A 15,887-nucleotide genomic window follows, 5' to 3' on the forward strand; every position below is an offset into this window, starting at 1 on the left:
TTGAAGACACCATGTCAATTCTTCTGGCATTTTCTGCTAGGAAGATACTCGATACTTTTCATTGGAAATCAAATGGAAGGTTAAAAAGACACCTGGAACACACCCAAGGTTTTTTTTGTTTGTTTTTTTTACTGTTTTGTCAGCATTTTATTTTATTTATTTTTCTTTTAAACACAAATGTTTTCTTCATTGTTTAATGGATTTTTTAAAATATCCAAAAAACACTGATAAAACGCTCAGGAAAAATACTGGCTGCAAAAAGACATTGAAAGAGTTCTCAGGAAACAAACAATAAAAACCTCAAATAATGCTCCAGATTTACACAAATCCATAGAAAAGATGCAATTCCTGAAATGGCTTTTGCTTAAAAAATTGTTTGTTTGTTTTTTTAACTGCTGGAAAAAGACATAGTGTGAACTTGAACATACCCTAAAGGATTTTTCTAGAAATTTTATTTTGGGACCTTAACGGAAAGACATGAGAAGATCTGGGCTGCATTATCAGGCACAGCCACACTTGAATGGACATGGTTTTGCTGGGCACTGTCCTAAAATTCTGGGCACCCACCAATTATGCATTAATTAGCTATTCTAAAAATAGACCATCATTTTGGAAAACCTTTTAAAACCTCTAGTATAGACTCCTACTAATCAACAGACGTACAGTTCTGAAGGTGATGACAATCATCTTATCGTCAGATCCGGAGTGCCCATTCTTGTTTCTGACCAACAGTTATACAGAAGTTACAGGTATGACAAGGTGGAGACTACCCTGATCGCTCAGACATTGTGTTTTCAGGCTCCTCTAGATGAGAAGCAGGATGTGTTCAGATAAAAGGGGTTGTCCACTACTATGATATTGATGACCTATACTCTGGTCATCAATTTCAGTTTGGTTGTCCTCTGTCTCTACGAACCTCCACCAAATAGTGCATGGAGCAGGACAAGCACAGCTCCGACAAAGGTGTACTAGCTGCTCCCATGTACTGCAGATCCATTCAATTTTTTTTGTTTGTGATGTTATTTTTATATAGATTTTAAATAGATTGCACAATCTATAATTTTGCCTATCACTTATGTTGATTTTATGTTTTAATTATTTTCCTTATTTTATCAGGTCTGTAGAGAACTACAAAAGACACATCTTGCATTTGCAGAAACATATTTTTTGGAGGGCCAGCTCCATTACACTCAAAAGAACTTCATTGAGGCTGAGAAAAGGTAATCTGGTATGCTGTGATTTCGGCAAGACAACAGAGACATTAGAGTTCCTATCTTCTTCCTCTGTGAACTAGCTATTTGCATAGTACATTTCATAGGAGAGCATTGCATGGCCTAGAAGTCTATGACAACTTGATGCTCTCCACAAGGAGAAACGTTTCTCCCAAGACCCCCTGTCAGATGCTTTCATCCAGCCAAATTATTGCCTTGTGCTGATGAGGGACAAAAACCCTGAAACACTTCTGCAAGTAGAGGTTCTTGTTTGGCTTTAAATCCAAAGTCTTTCGGCAAGGCCCTATTGCCGCCCGACCACCGTGCGGAGCTGCCGCCCGACCACCATGCGGAGCTGCCGCCCGACCACCGTGCGGAGCTGCCGCCTGACCACCGTGCGGAGCTGCCGCCCGACCACCGTGCGGAGCTGCCGCCCGACCACCGTGCGGAGCTGCCGCCCGACCACCGTGCGGAGCTGCCGCCCGACCACCGTGCGGAGCTGCCGCCTGACCTACACCCCACCTATTGTCTCCTCCCCATAATCCTATAGAATGTAAGCCCGCAAGGGTAGGGCCCTCTTCCCTCTGTACTAGTCTGTCTACTGTAACTTGTATACGTATTTTGTATGTAACCCCCTTATGTACAGCACCATGGAATTAATGGTGCTCTATAAATAAATAATAATAATAATAATAATAATAATAAAATAATCCCTTACCAACATCCACCTTACAATAAAAGGTAATACAAATATACACATATGTGGTATTGCTATTTTTAGAAAATTCCAATCTATCAAAATATAACAATAATTACCGTATTTTTCGGACTATAAGACGCACCGGACTATAAGACGCAACCTGGTTTTAGAGGAGGAAAATAGGAAAATAAAACCTTAAGCAAAAAAATGTGGTCATGACACACTGTTATGGGGCGAGGATCTGCTGCTGACACTGTTATGGGGGTAATGTCCCCAAATTCTCCACTAAGGTACCCCATCCTGGTAATGATCCTCCTGCCTTGTATATGATCCTGCTATAAACCCCCATCCTGCTCATATACCAGCATCCTGCTCATATTCCCTCATCCTGTTCATATACCCCCATCCTATTGATATACCCCCCCATCCATCCTATTGATATTTCCCCCATCCATTCTGCTCATATACTCCCATCCTGCTCATATACTCCCATCCTGCTCATATACTCCCATCCTGCTCATATACTCCCATCCTGCTCATATACTCCCATCCTGCTCATATACTCCCAACCTGTTCATATACCCCCATCCTGTTCATATACCCCATCCTGCTCATTATACTCCCATCCTGTTCATATACCCCCATCCTGTTCATATACCCCCATCCTGTTCATATACCCCCATCCTGTTCATATACCCCCATCCTGTTCATATACCCCCATCCTGTTCATATACCCCATCCTGTTCATATACCCCCATCCTGTTTATATACCCCCATCCTGTTCATATACCCCCCATCCATCCTGCTCATATACTCCCATCCTGCTATATGCCCCCATCGTGCTCATATACCATCCTGGTATATGGCCTGTATCCTATAGCACAGAGAAAAAAAAAAAACGTTTATACTCACCTTTTCCTCACTCCCTCCAGCACCGATCATCTTCCTCTCAGCGGCAATGACCTGTGTGTGTGGAGCCGTTCCCCTGCAGCACGCGATGTCTTCCTGTCTGTGCCGATCAGCTGATCAGCACAGATCACCTGACCGGCACAGACAGGAAGACATCGCGTGCTGCAGGGGGGCGGCTCCACACACGGGGACGGGTCAGTGTACTGATTCACTGCACCCCGCGCTGATGATGACGCGCGGGGGGCAGTGAATACAGCCGCACATGATCACTCCAGGCTGTAATTGCCAGGGGTGATCATGCGGACCGGCTCTTTACTATGCGCGCGTCCCAGCTCATCCTCCCGCCCACCTGTCAGTGCCGGCTTCAGCGCTGAGAGATGGGCGGGAGGATGGGCGTGCATATGTAATGAGCGGGCCCATGTGGTCACAGCAGGCTGCTACAGCCTGCTCGTGCCCCCAATGACACGCTCCACTGCAGCACCCTCGTTCCCGGCCGCAGCCCTATAGTCAGATCATAAGACGCACCCCCAACTTTCCCCCAACATTTGGGGGGAAAAAAGTGCGTCTTATGGTCCGAAAAATACGGTAACCCATAAATGGAAAAAATTCATAAACGCCAACGTTTTTTTTAGTTGCTGCAATACCACAAAAAATGCTGTAAAAGCAATCACAATGTTATATCTAACCCAAAAATGTATTAAAAAAACCAACAAAAAATAAGCCATCATACGGCGGCTCTATTCACTGAAAATTGAAAACAATATGGATTTCGAAAAATGGTGACGCAAAAAAAAAAACCACAAACCAGACACAGTTGGTACTGCCATAATCATTCTGGTGAAGAGAATCATATTGCCAAGTCATTTTTACCACACAATGTATGAGGCAAAAACAATTTTCAAAACGCAATGTCAGAATTGTGGGGGTTTTCACAATTTCATTGCACTTATACATTTTTTCCCATATTACAATTTGCCATTCAAAAGTACAACTTGTCCTGCAAAAAAAAGAAACCCTCATACATTTATGTGGATATAAGTAAAATAAGGGAATGAAAATGCAAAAACAGTCAGTAACCCTCTCTCCCATCCCCCTAAATGCTGTGATCGCTATTGATTGTGACATTTGGGGGGTCAAACAGCCAGGGGCAATGCGGGGCCTGGCTCTGGTTGTGACAGCCAGAGATTATCTATAAGTTTGCCGAGCTCCCAGCGGTGACTGTACGGGCACAGCCCCTGAGCACACATGGTCACCATTATGTATATTTACCTCAGTTTGTGGGAATCTTTTCCTGACCATGACGTAAGTGTACATCAAATGTTGTGAAGGGGTAAAAGGCATTGCTGGACTTGTCTTTGAAAGAGCTACATAAACAGATAAATAGTGTGGGGTGTGAAATCCTGCTGACACATTCACTTTAAAGTCTAATATTGACATTTAGGATTGCTACTCCCAGTAGGGGACACTGGAGGTCCAGCTCTTCCTCACTGGAGTGGCTGTTTACATACCCGATCCTGGCATGGTCAAGGAACTTACCAAAAATGTTATAATCAGTAGGACAGACTTTCAGGAGGCTGTTCAACTGTAATGTCACCTTAGTGATATGTCCCAAACCGACAGATGCATGCTTATGACATTGTTTCTTTTCAGTTTTCATCGAGCCATTGAGAAGAATCCAGAGGTGGCCAACTACTATTTCTGCCTTGGTTTAACTTACTGGTTTATGAGTGAAGAAACCAAACGAGACAAAACTAAGGCCGTGACGCAGTTTTTAAAGGTATTGCGTTATAGTCTTAGATTATTGCTTTATGTGTAGCATCCTGACGCCTGGCACTGTCTGGTTACAGAATCCTTTGGTGTCCTTGCTCTGTCGGATATATTAATGTGGTCTGGCAAGTGTATAGAGACAGATGGCTTGCCCTGTAATTGACAACCAGAAGCCCACCTTAATGGTTTGTCTGGTCCCAGGATCTTTTAACTGCTCAGTTGACAAGATCCCCTTAGGCACGCCGTGATAGTTGGAATTGGCGGGACCTTCCTTTTTAAGCCCATAAATGTCCCACGTGATAGTGGTCTGCACGACAGGCAGGCGATGAAAAAGCCCTCCAGATTTGCCATGTGTATGACTATTAGACTTAGTAGACTTTGTAATATTAATTTTGCCAAAGTGTTGTATGTGTGGTCATGTAATTACATATTCAGTTCCTAAAGAGGTTATACAAAGTGTACAAATTATCCCTTATCCTTAGGACACTGAATAATGTCTCGATCACTGGGGTTCAACTACTGGGGCCCCCCAACTCCTGATAACCGGGCCTCTAAAATCCCCGTGTGAGTGAAGTTGCGGCTGTCATGTACTGCTCCAGTCATTCTTATGGGAGTGCTGACGACCAGCCGAGTGCAACATTCAGCTATTTTCGGCAGTCCCATTAAGAATAATTAGAGGAGGTGCGCATGCTCAACTGTCGCTCCTGCTACACGGGGCTCTCCAGAGGCCTCGTTTTTGGAATTTGTGGATTCCAATAGTTGGACACTCAGCATTCGGTAAGTTATCGCCTATCCTGTAAATAGTGGATATCTTCTAAATTTGGTTCAACTTCTTTAAAAGCAATTGTAAAATGCAATTTAATATAAAAGATCCCCCCCAAATATTCATGAGCCCATTTATCCTTTCTTTTAGGGATCAGATTGTTTACTGATGCTTTTCAGTACATGCTGACAATGTAGCACTCCGACAATAAGCAGTTGAGACAGTGATGATTTGCCATCTGCCATTTTGCAGTGACAAGAAGGTTTTCTGTATACTTCTTTATATGTTCATTACATGCTCGTGTTTTCACATGGACCGTGTGTCCGTACAAAACAGACTGAGACATGTTGGTGAAATCGCACACACTGACCGAACACTGATGGTGAAATCGCACACACTGACCGTACACTGATGATAAAATCGCACTCATTGACCGTACACTGATGATAAAATCGCACACACTGACCGTACACTGATGGTAAAAACGGCACACACTGATCGTACACTGATGGTAAAAACGGCACACACTGACCGTGCACTGATGATAAAATCGCATACACTGACCGTACACTGATGGTAAAAACGGCACACACTGACCGTACACTGATGATAAAATCGCACCCACTGACCATACACTGATGGTAAAAACAGCACACTGACTACACACTGATGATAAAATTGCACACACTGACTGTACACTGATGGTAAAAACGTCACACTGACCGTACACTGATGGTGAAATCGCACACACTGACCGTACACTGATCGTGAAATCGCACACACTGATTACACATAGATGCAAAACACTGATGACACCGATACACTTTTTCTTCATCGTTCCTTATGGGAGACCCAGACCATGGGTGTATAGCTTCTGCCTCCGGAGGACACACAAAGTACTACACTAAAAGTGTAGCTCCTCCCTCCGAGCATATACACCCCCTGGATGACCACATCTAACTAGTTCAATGCTTTGTGTTCAGGAGGTCACACACACACATGCATTCTCTGATTTTTGATTTTTAAGATTTTTGATTTCAAAGATTTGGAAGAAAAGCGGGTCCAATCTGGACTCCCGGCATGTCCCTTCTCACCCCACTGTGTCGGCGGTGCTGTTAAGGTTGACTTTACAAGGCTGGAGCCTTCACATGCTGCGCTCCTTCACCATCCCCTGAGGCTCTGGCTTGAAGTGGGAGCCATCACGGTTCTCACTGCTTTGCAGGAGACCGGCCTCCATCCGCAGCCCTGTCAGTATCCTGCCGGACGGAGCGTTTACCCCCCCCCAGGGACCTGGCCCTGCGTCTCAAAAGCTAAGTATTGAGACGTTATTCAGGGGTCCCGGGTACATTTATTGTGGGGAGAGTGTGTTTTGCCACTTTGCTGTAATTTCCGGCCGGTTCTCTGGTTTTTCCTGAGAACCGCGCCGAGGGTGCCTGCTCGTCGGCCGCATGGAAAAATCTAGGCCCCGGCTTCAGATGCGGCCTAGTTTCGTTTTCAGTTCCCCTGCATGTCAGTCATGCAGGGGGACAGTGCGGCGCCGCCCACCGGCCGTTCAGCAGAGGGGAGGACACTCCTCTCTGAGGAGATGTTTCCCTCCCCTGTCTCTCTCCTTGGCCCTCCGGTTCCCGCTCTTGGGCTAAACAACGCCCCCCCTCCTCACTCCAGCGCCATTTTATCAGCGTTCACTCACTGATCGGCGCTGGCTGCTGCAGCTCTGCATCCACTGGGGGTCCGAGCTGGGAATCCGGAGGGCACACAAAAACCGGTCTGGTAAGCCACAACCTCTGGTTGTGGGCTTTATTATACACTCTCAGGTGGTCATTCTAAAGGAGTGTATTCTTTACTGCAGAGCCTCCACCTCAGCAGCATGTCTGTCACTAGGAGCAAGGCTGCAAGTCTTTACTCTATATGCACTGCATGTCAGCTCATTCTGCCTGAACCGAGCACATATCCACATTGTGATGCCTGCTCTAACATGGTGGTGCCTCAGCCTGGAGCCTCCTCAGGGGTCCCTCCGGCTGCTCCAGCCCCGGTGGCTGAACCCCCGGCTTGGGTAGCATCGTTTTCTAAAGCTATCTCACAGTCCTTTGCCGACTCCATGGGACAGCTGTCCCGGACTCTGCTGACCATGCATCAGCCCCCTTCTCAGGGCGTCTCTGCTGCTCCGACTCGCTCTGCAGAGCTAACAGAGCATGTTTTAGGACCCCGTCCTCCTAAACGGAGACGCAGGGATTCTTCTCCTTCCTCGTCCCACGGCTCTGATTCACAAGCTGAATTGCAGGGCGAGGAGGATGCCTTTACTGTGGGCTCAGACGCTACCTCTATGTACCCCATTGATTTATCTGAGGGTGATGCGGATGTTAGTGACTTGATTGCATCCATTAACTCCGTACTGGACCTCAATCCACCAGTGTCAGAGGAACAAGCCTCTCTGGTAGAAAAACACCAGTTTACCTCACCTAAGAGAGCAAGGAGTATGTTTTTTAACCACTCCAGTTTTCAGGCCACTGTGACCAAGCCCAGGGCCTGTCCTGACAAACGCTTTCCAAAGCGTAGTTCTGATGACCGTTTTCCTTTTCCACCAGAAGTGGTCAAGGAGTGGGCTCAGTCACCAAAGGTAGATCCTCCGGTGTCTAGAATCTCAGCCCGGACAGTTGTATCTGTGGCCGATGGCACCTCTCTTAAGGATTCCACTGACCGCCAGGTTGACCTTCTGGCCAAATCTGTATATGAGGCGGCAGGATCCTCGTTCTCCCCGTCCTTTGCAGCAGTGTGGGCTCTTAAGGCAGTCTCTGCTTCTCTGGCGGAGATACATTCCCTCGCCAGGGACTCTATACCCGAGATGGTTGCCTTAACTTCCCAGGCTTCGGCCTTTTCATCCTATGCCATGTCTGCCATTCTGGAGGCTTCTCACCGCACGGCGGTGGCTTCCGCTAATTCCCTCGCGATCCGCAGGATCCTGTGGCTTCGAGAGTGGAAAGCAGACGCTTCTTCCAAGAAGTATCTTGCTGGGCTCCCCTTTACTGGGTCCCGGCTGTTCGGTGAACAACTGGATGAAATTATTAAGGAAGCTACTGGCGGGAAGAGTACTTCCTTGCCACAAACTAAAACCAGGAAACCTGTCCAGGGCAGGAACCAGTCGAGGTTTCGTTCCTTTCGTTCCTCTAACTGGTCATCCTCTAAGCCCTCAGCTTCGTCCACCAACTCAGCCAAGGATCGAAAACCCAGCTGGCGCGCAAAGCCGCGTCCTCAGAAGAACGGAGGAGCCGCTGCCACTAAGGCAGCCTCCTCTTGACTATCTGGCTGCGCCAGCAACGTCCTTGGTCGGTGGCAGGCTCTCCCACTTTGGCGACGTGTGGTTTCAACACGTCTCCGATCAGTGGGTGCGGGATATCATCTCCCACGGCTACAGGATAGAATTTTCTTCCAGCCCGCCAAACAGATTTTTTATGTCCACTCCCCCCTGCTCCAAAGCCGCCGCCTTCTCACAGGCCGTGGCATCCTTGCAGGCCAACGGAGTAATTGTTCCGGTTCCCGCCCGGGAACGGTTCAGAGGTTTCTACTCAAACCTCTTCCTGGTCCCCAAGAAGGACGGTTCCTTCCGGCCCATCCTGGATCTCAAGCTTCTCAACAAGCATGTTCAGGTGCGGCACTTCCGCATGGAATCTCTGCGATCGGTCATTGCTTCAATGACCCAAGGAGGTTTTCTAGCATCCATCGACATCAGAGATGCCTATCTGCATGTGCCAATTGCAGTTTCACACCAGCGTTGGCTACGTTTTGCAATCGGAGAGGAACATTTCCAATTCGTGGCTCTCCCCTTCGGGTTAGCCACGGCCCCTTGTGTTTTCACCAAGGTCATGGCAGCAGTGGTTGCGGTTCTGCATCTCCAGGGGTTGGCAGTAATCCCTTACCTGGACGACCTTCTAGTCAAGGCCTCATCCAGTGCAGACTGTCAGCGGAGTGTCTCGCTCACTCTCGCCACGCTTGTTCATTTCGGGTGGCTTGTCAATCTGCCCAAGTCCACTCTGACCCCGACCCAGAAATGTACGTACCTAGGGATGCAATTCGAGACTCTGCCGGCACTTGTGAAGCTGCCCTTAGTCAAACAGCAGTCCCTTCATCTGGCGGTGCGTTCTCTGTTGAAGCCCCGCCGTCATTCCATCAGGCACCTCATGCAGGTGCTGGGTCAGATGGTGGCGTCAATGGAAGCAGTTCCCTTTGCCCAGTTCCATCTGCGTCCCCTGCAGCTGGACATTCTCCGCTCTTGGGACAAGCGGACCTCTTCCTTGCACAGGCTAGTGGCTCTGTCGCCACAAGCCAGGAGCTCTCTCCAGTGGTGGCTTCGGCCCCTCTCTCTGTCTCAGGGACGTTCCTTCCTGACTCCGTCCTGGGTGATCCTCACCACAGATGCCAGTCTCTCCGGCTGGGGAGCAGTATTTCTCCACCACCGAGCACAGGGCACTTGGACTCCGTCCGAATCAGCCCTCTCGATCAATGTGCTGGAAATCAGGGCTGTACTTCTAGCTCTCGTAGCCTTTCACCATCTGTTGGCGGGCAAGCACATTCGGGTCCAGTCGGACAACGCGACAGCAGGTGCCTACATCAATCACCAGGGCGGGACTCGCAGCCGCCTGGCGATGTTGGAAGTTCAACGAATCCTTCAGTGGACGGAGGACTCCAAGTCCACCATATCCGCAGTCCACATCCCAGGCGTAGAAAACTGGGAGGCAGATTATCTCAGCCGTCAAACCGTGGACAGCGGCGAGTGGGCCCTGCATCCGGCAGTGTTCCGGTCAATCTGCCGCAAGTGGGGCACTCCGGAAGTGGATCTAATGGCATCCCGGCACAACAACAAGGTCCCGGTTTACGTGGCTCGCTCCCACGATCCTCAGGCCTTGGCAGCGGACGCGCTGGTTCAAGATTGGTCCCAGTTCCGTCTGGCCTACGTGTTTCCCCCTCTAGCTCTCTTGCCCAGAGTCCTGCGCAAGATCAGAATGGAGGGCCGTCGGGTTATAATCATTGCTCCAGACTGGCCCAGGCGAGCTTGGTACCCAGACCTGCTCCGTCTGTCCGTAGAAATGCCGTGGCATCTCCCGGACCGCCCAGACCTTCTCTCTCAAGGTCCGTTTTTCCGCCAGAATTCTGCGGCTCTCAGATTGACGGCGTGGCTCTTGAGTCCTGGATCCTGACGGCTTCAGGCATTCCTTCCGAGGTCATCTCCACTATGACTCAGGCTTGGAAGTCTTCCTCGGCCAGGATTTACCACAGGACTTGGAGGATTTTCCTGTCCTGGTGTCGCTCTTCCGGCCATGCTCCTTGGCCGTTTTCTTTGCCGACCATCCTGTCCTTTCTACAGTCCGGCCTGCAGCTAGGACTATCCCTCAATTCCCTCAAGGGACAGGTCTCGGCTCTGTCAGTGTTTTTCCAGCGGCATATCGCCCGACTGGCCCAGGTGCGCACCTTCATACAGGGCGCAACGCACATCATTCCGCCTTACCGGCGGCCTTTGGATCCCTGGGACCTTAATCTGGTCCTCACGGCCTTACAGAAACCCCCCTTTGAGCCTCTTAGGGAGGTTCCTTTGTTCCGACTTTCACAGAAAGTGGTCTTTCTGGTGGCCATAACTTCTCTCAGGAGAGTCTCTGATTTGGCTGCGCTCTTCGGAGTCACCCTTTTTGGTTTTTCACCAAGACAAGGTGGTTCTCCGTCCGACTCCGGACTTTCTCCCTAAGGTGGTGTCTCCTTTCCACCTTAACCAGGACATTTCATTGCCTTCCCTTTGTCCGGCCCCTGTGCATCGCTTTGAGAAAGCGTTGCATACTTTGGATTTGGTGCGGGCGCTCCGGATCTATGTGTCACGCACCGCCGCTCTTAGGCGGTGCACCTCTCTTTTTGTACTAACCACGGGTCAGCGCAAGGGTCTCTCGGCTTCTAAACCGACCCTAGCTCGTTGGATTAGGTCGGCCATATCCGATGCCTACCAATGTTCTCAGGTGCCCCCACCGCCAGGGATTAAGGCGCACTCGACCAGAGCTGTCGGTGCCTCCTGGGCTTTCAGGCACCAGGCTACGGCTCAGCAGGTTTGTCAGGCTGCCACTTGGTCTAGTCTGCACACCTTTTCGAAGCACTACCAAGTGCATGCTCATGCTTCGGCAGATGCGAGCTTGGGCAGACGCATCCTTCAGGCGGCTGTCGCCCATTTGTGAAGTTAGGTTTGACCTACTTCTCAGTTCTGTTTATTTCCCACCCATGGACTGCTTTGAGACGTCCCATGGTCTGGGTCTCCCATAAGGAACGATGAAGAAAAAGAGAATTTTGTTACTTACCGTAAATTCTTTTTCTTATAGTTCCGACATGGGAGACCCAGCACCCTCCCTGTTGCCTGTTGGCAGTTCTTGTTCCGTGTGTTTTCACCGGCTGTTGTTGTAGACAGAGGTTCCGGTTATTCCGGGTTTTACTCTATCTCTACTTATGGGTGGATGTCCTCCTTCAGCTTTTGCACTAAACTGGTTAGATGTGGTCATCCAGGGGGTGTATATGCTCGGAGGGAGGAGCTACACTTTTAGTGTAGTACTTTGTGTGTCCTCCGGAGGCAGAAGCTATACACCCATGGTCTGGGTCTCCCATGTCGGAACTATAAGAAAAAGAATTTACGGTAAGTAACAAAATTCTTTTTTTTTCACGTACGTGCTTTATCCGGTGTGTGAAGGAGGCCTAAATGCCGCTTTACACAGGTCGATTTATCATGCGTTCGCATTTGCGATTGCACCCGCCCCCGTCGTTTGTGCGGTACGGGCAATTTGTTGCCTGTGTCGCACAAAGTCGTAACCCCTGTCACACGTACATACCTCCCGAACGACCTCGCTGTGGGCGGCGAACATCCACTTCCTGAAGGGGTAGGGACGTTCGGTGTCACAGCGACGTCACACAGCAGCCGGCCAATAGGGGCGGAGATGAGCGGGACGTAAACATCCCGCCCACCTCCTTCCTTCCGCATTGCCAGCGGGACACAGGTAAGCTGCAGTTCATCGTTCCCGGGGTGTCACACGGAGCGATGTGTGCTGCCTCGGGAACAATGAACAACCGGCGAACAGAAGGACGATCGATTTTTTGGAAAATGAGCGGCGTGTCAGCGAGCAACGATAAGGTGAGTATTTTTGCTCGTTCAGTCGCTCGTAGCTGTCACATGCTACGATATGTCAAACGATCCCGGATGTGCGTCACTATCGACGTGACCCCGACTACATATCGTTAGATATATCGTAGCGTGTAACGGGCCCTTAAGTCATAAAAGTCCAGGAGTTCTTGTTTTACTTTCTTGGCTATTCATTATTTGTCCTCTTGTCTTCAGGTCACAGGACTATTTTTGACTGTTTTTCTGCCGTCCCTTGTTTTAGGATGATGGTGGGTATTATTCTTAATAGGTTTGAATCATGGCAATCTAAGTATGTATTAAGAAGCAAAGTATCTCCAGTGTATTAATAAAGCCACCAGAAAAAGCCAAAGAAAATCCGACAAATGCACTTCACTTGATTTCATAGTAACAAACAAATTCAGTCAGCATTGTGGAGGTTTTTAACCCTTTTGCACACTTGTGTGTGGTGCCAGCCACCATCAGGATATAGAGATCTGCATTATAATTTCATTATTCAAAGTCTACTATTCAGGAGCCAGCAGATAATTGATAATTACTGAGGGTCCGACTGTAAGGCCCCCACTCATCCTTACAGCAAAGCTCTGCAAATTCTTCTCAGAATAGAGTGAAGAAACTGCACGTCTCCGCTCCATTCATTATCTATGGGACTGTTGAAAGAAGCCACCCCGATTGATAATGAATGGAGCAGAGGACAGGGTGTGCATGCTTGATATTCGAGCTGTTCTCAGGATCGGTGGGGTCTCATTCCCTACCCTATTGAGAGAATCCATATATGTGATTTTCCATTTCATCATTGATCTGCAACTCGTGTTCTGGTAACACGTCATTCATGATATAGATTAATTTAATAGATTGGTAATTCATATAGATATGATTGATCTCTGTACGTCACAGGGAGATATGTTGGTGCTATATAAATGAAAGAAAATTAAAATCATATGATACATCATTTTAGATTTTAATTTTCTTTCATTTATATAGCACCAACATATCTCCCTGTGACGTACAGAGATCAATCATATCTATTAGCTAGATGCATGTGACCTGGCAACGCTGGTGTACTTTGAAATAAAATAAATGTCAGAATGGTTGTGTGACCCTTCTTGAAGGTTTCTCTGTCTAATGATAATATGAGCAGTTTATAAACCTAGCTTTATCTTATCAGTAATGTATATGATATACTTACTGGACATAGTATTCTGCTTTTCCTGGCTCCGCTCCGTTCCTTTTCTGTACCATGTGACTGGAGTTGTGACTGGCCGGATCGCTCCAGTGTTTGCTTGTCTGATCGGAAGTCATTTCTCCATGTAAGTCTAGAAAAATTAAAACAAGGCTGTCATAGACTTATAAGAATAGAGAGAGTGGCCACATGGGGCACTAGTGCGATCCTCGCATGACACTCGGCTCACGCTGGCAGTACAGCAGAGCCGAGTGCCATGCGTGTATCCCTGCGACTGCAGTCCGACTGTGCGAGCGGACCTCAGCTGCGGGGGGCGGGCTGGGATTTATCTCCCTCTCTCCTCCGTAGCCGGTTATTGCCATTCTCACTCTGCACTCATGGTACACCGGTGTACCGTGAGTGCAGTGCCATTTTTCTCTCGCCCCATACACTTGAATGGGTGTGAGAGAAAGAGTCTCGCATTACAATTGTAGCATGCTGCGATTGTTTTCTCGGTCCGATTAGGGCTGAGGAAATAATCGCTCCTGTGCGCTGGGACACAGGCTAATATTGGTCCGAGTGGAATGCAATGTTTTATCACATCCCACTCTCTCCGATTTTCTCACCGTGTGGCTTAGGCCTTAAGCTGTGACTTTAGGCCAGTCAGAAGATGATGGAGAGGGACCAGAGCGGAGCCAGAAACAGTGGAAGATGGCGCCGGGTAACACATAGGGAATTTATCAAAGAACTGATATCTGTCCAGAGGTTCCTTATCCGTTTGGTTCTCTTGTGCAGGCTGCCAAACTGGACCCCTACATGGCCAAAGTGTTTTGTTATTTGGGTCATTACTATCGAGAAGTAGCCAGTGACAAGACCAGGGCTCGTGGCTGCTATAAGAAAGCATTTGACCTGGATGGCAATGATGGAGCATCAGGTGCAGAAGCCGTGGATCTAAGTATGGAGCTCAATGACATGGTAATATAACACCTTTTGAGTATGATGACTAAGGTTTCTTGCACTGCTAGAAAAAAAAAATATTTTAAATCAAATTTTTTTTAATTGAGTTTTCAAAAGTGATAGCAGTACATTCAGCTCCCCAAACAACCCCCTCCTCCCACCAACACATCAACATATATTAATGAAATGTTAAAGGGATCTGTCACCAGGTTTTTGCTCCCCCATCTGAGAGCAGCATAATGTAGAGACAGAGACCCTGATTCCAGCGATGTCACTTACTGAGCTGTTTGCTGTCATTTTGGTGAAATCAATGCTTTCTCTGTGGCAGATCTACAGTTATGCAGAGCGCATGAATATGCCGGACTACCTAGCAGCATGACAAGTAGTCCTCTAATGATAATATACTGCTGATTAAACAGTTATCAAACCTACACTAAGCAGCCCAGGAAGTGACACATCTCTGGAATCAGGATCTCTGCCCCTACATTATGCTGCTCTCAGATTAGTGGCAAAAACCTGGAGACAGATACCCTTTAATCTCTCATGGTACAAAAAGCAAGAACACAGGAAAAGAGAAAAGTGCCGGGCGAGCTGATAACTTTCTTGTTACTGGTTCATTCATTGAATATACGGTAATTAAATGCCAGCAACTACCATAAAAGGTTCACTATATTTCCTTGATGCTTATGGTAGCATTACAAGTAAACAATCCTAACAACTAAAAGAGACCCAAACGATATTTATGTAACTCTCTCAAGACCAAACCCAATCCTTTAATCCAAGAGGTCCAACACTTAATCAAATTTGATAATAAGATTCCTTTTCAAATAAGTGCCCTTTTTCATATTTACCGACCAGTTGACTTAATTAATGAATTCCAGAACTGTGGGCATGTTTTCCGATATCCGGTATTGGGCTATTAGTTTCCTTGCCATATACTGCATACGGGATACTGCAATCTTGCCATGATTGTCAGTACTTAGATCTTCAATGTACCAAATTAATGTGCAAATTAATTACAAGGGGATTATATTAACGGAGTATGTCCTATTTATAATTTCCGACACTCCCTTCCAAAAAGATTCAAAGTTGGGGCAGGACCACATAATGTGTAATAAATTGGCAGTATGCCCCCTACATCTGGCGATAACGGATGTAAAAGAACGGATCCGCGCGGGTTCAAAGCACCTGTGCACCAACCCCGGGCCCGGAGTTCTCAGGTAACTCCTGGTACCTATCCGTATCGACAACTCGGGTAATTA

General features: G+C 47.8%; 1 protein-coding gene across 2 annotated transcripts in view; it reads left to right on the forward strand.

Annotated features, from left to right (window-relative positions):
• Positions 1-15,887, forward strand: part of SKIC3 (SKI3 subunit of superkiller complex) — a 269,270-nt gene that overhangs the window by 98,861 nt on the left and 154,522 nt on the right. For both annotated transcript variants that reach the window (XM_075325084.1, XM_075325085.1), the window contains exons 13-15: positions 1,117-1,220; positions 4,471-4,597; positions 14,464-14,643. In XM_075325084.1, the coding sequence (XP_075181199.1) occupies positions 1,117-1,220; positions 4,471-4,597; positions 14,464-14,643 (411 nt within the window). The remainder of the gene's footprint in view (positions 1-1,116; positions 1,221-4,470; positions 4,598-14,463; positions 14,644-15,887) is intronic.

This window comes from Anomaloglossus baeobatrachus, chromosome 1, assembly GCF_048569485.1.
Source record: "Anomaloglossus baeobatrachus isolate aAnoBae1 chromosome 1, aAnoBae1.hap1, whole genome shotgun sequence".
NCBI lineage: Eukaryota > Metazoa > Chordata > Amphibia > Anura > Aromobatidae > Anomaloglossus > Anomaloglossus baeobatrachus.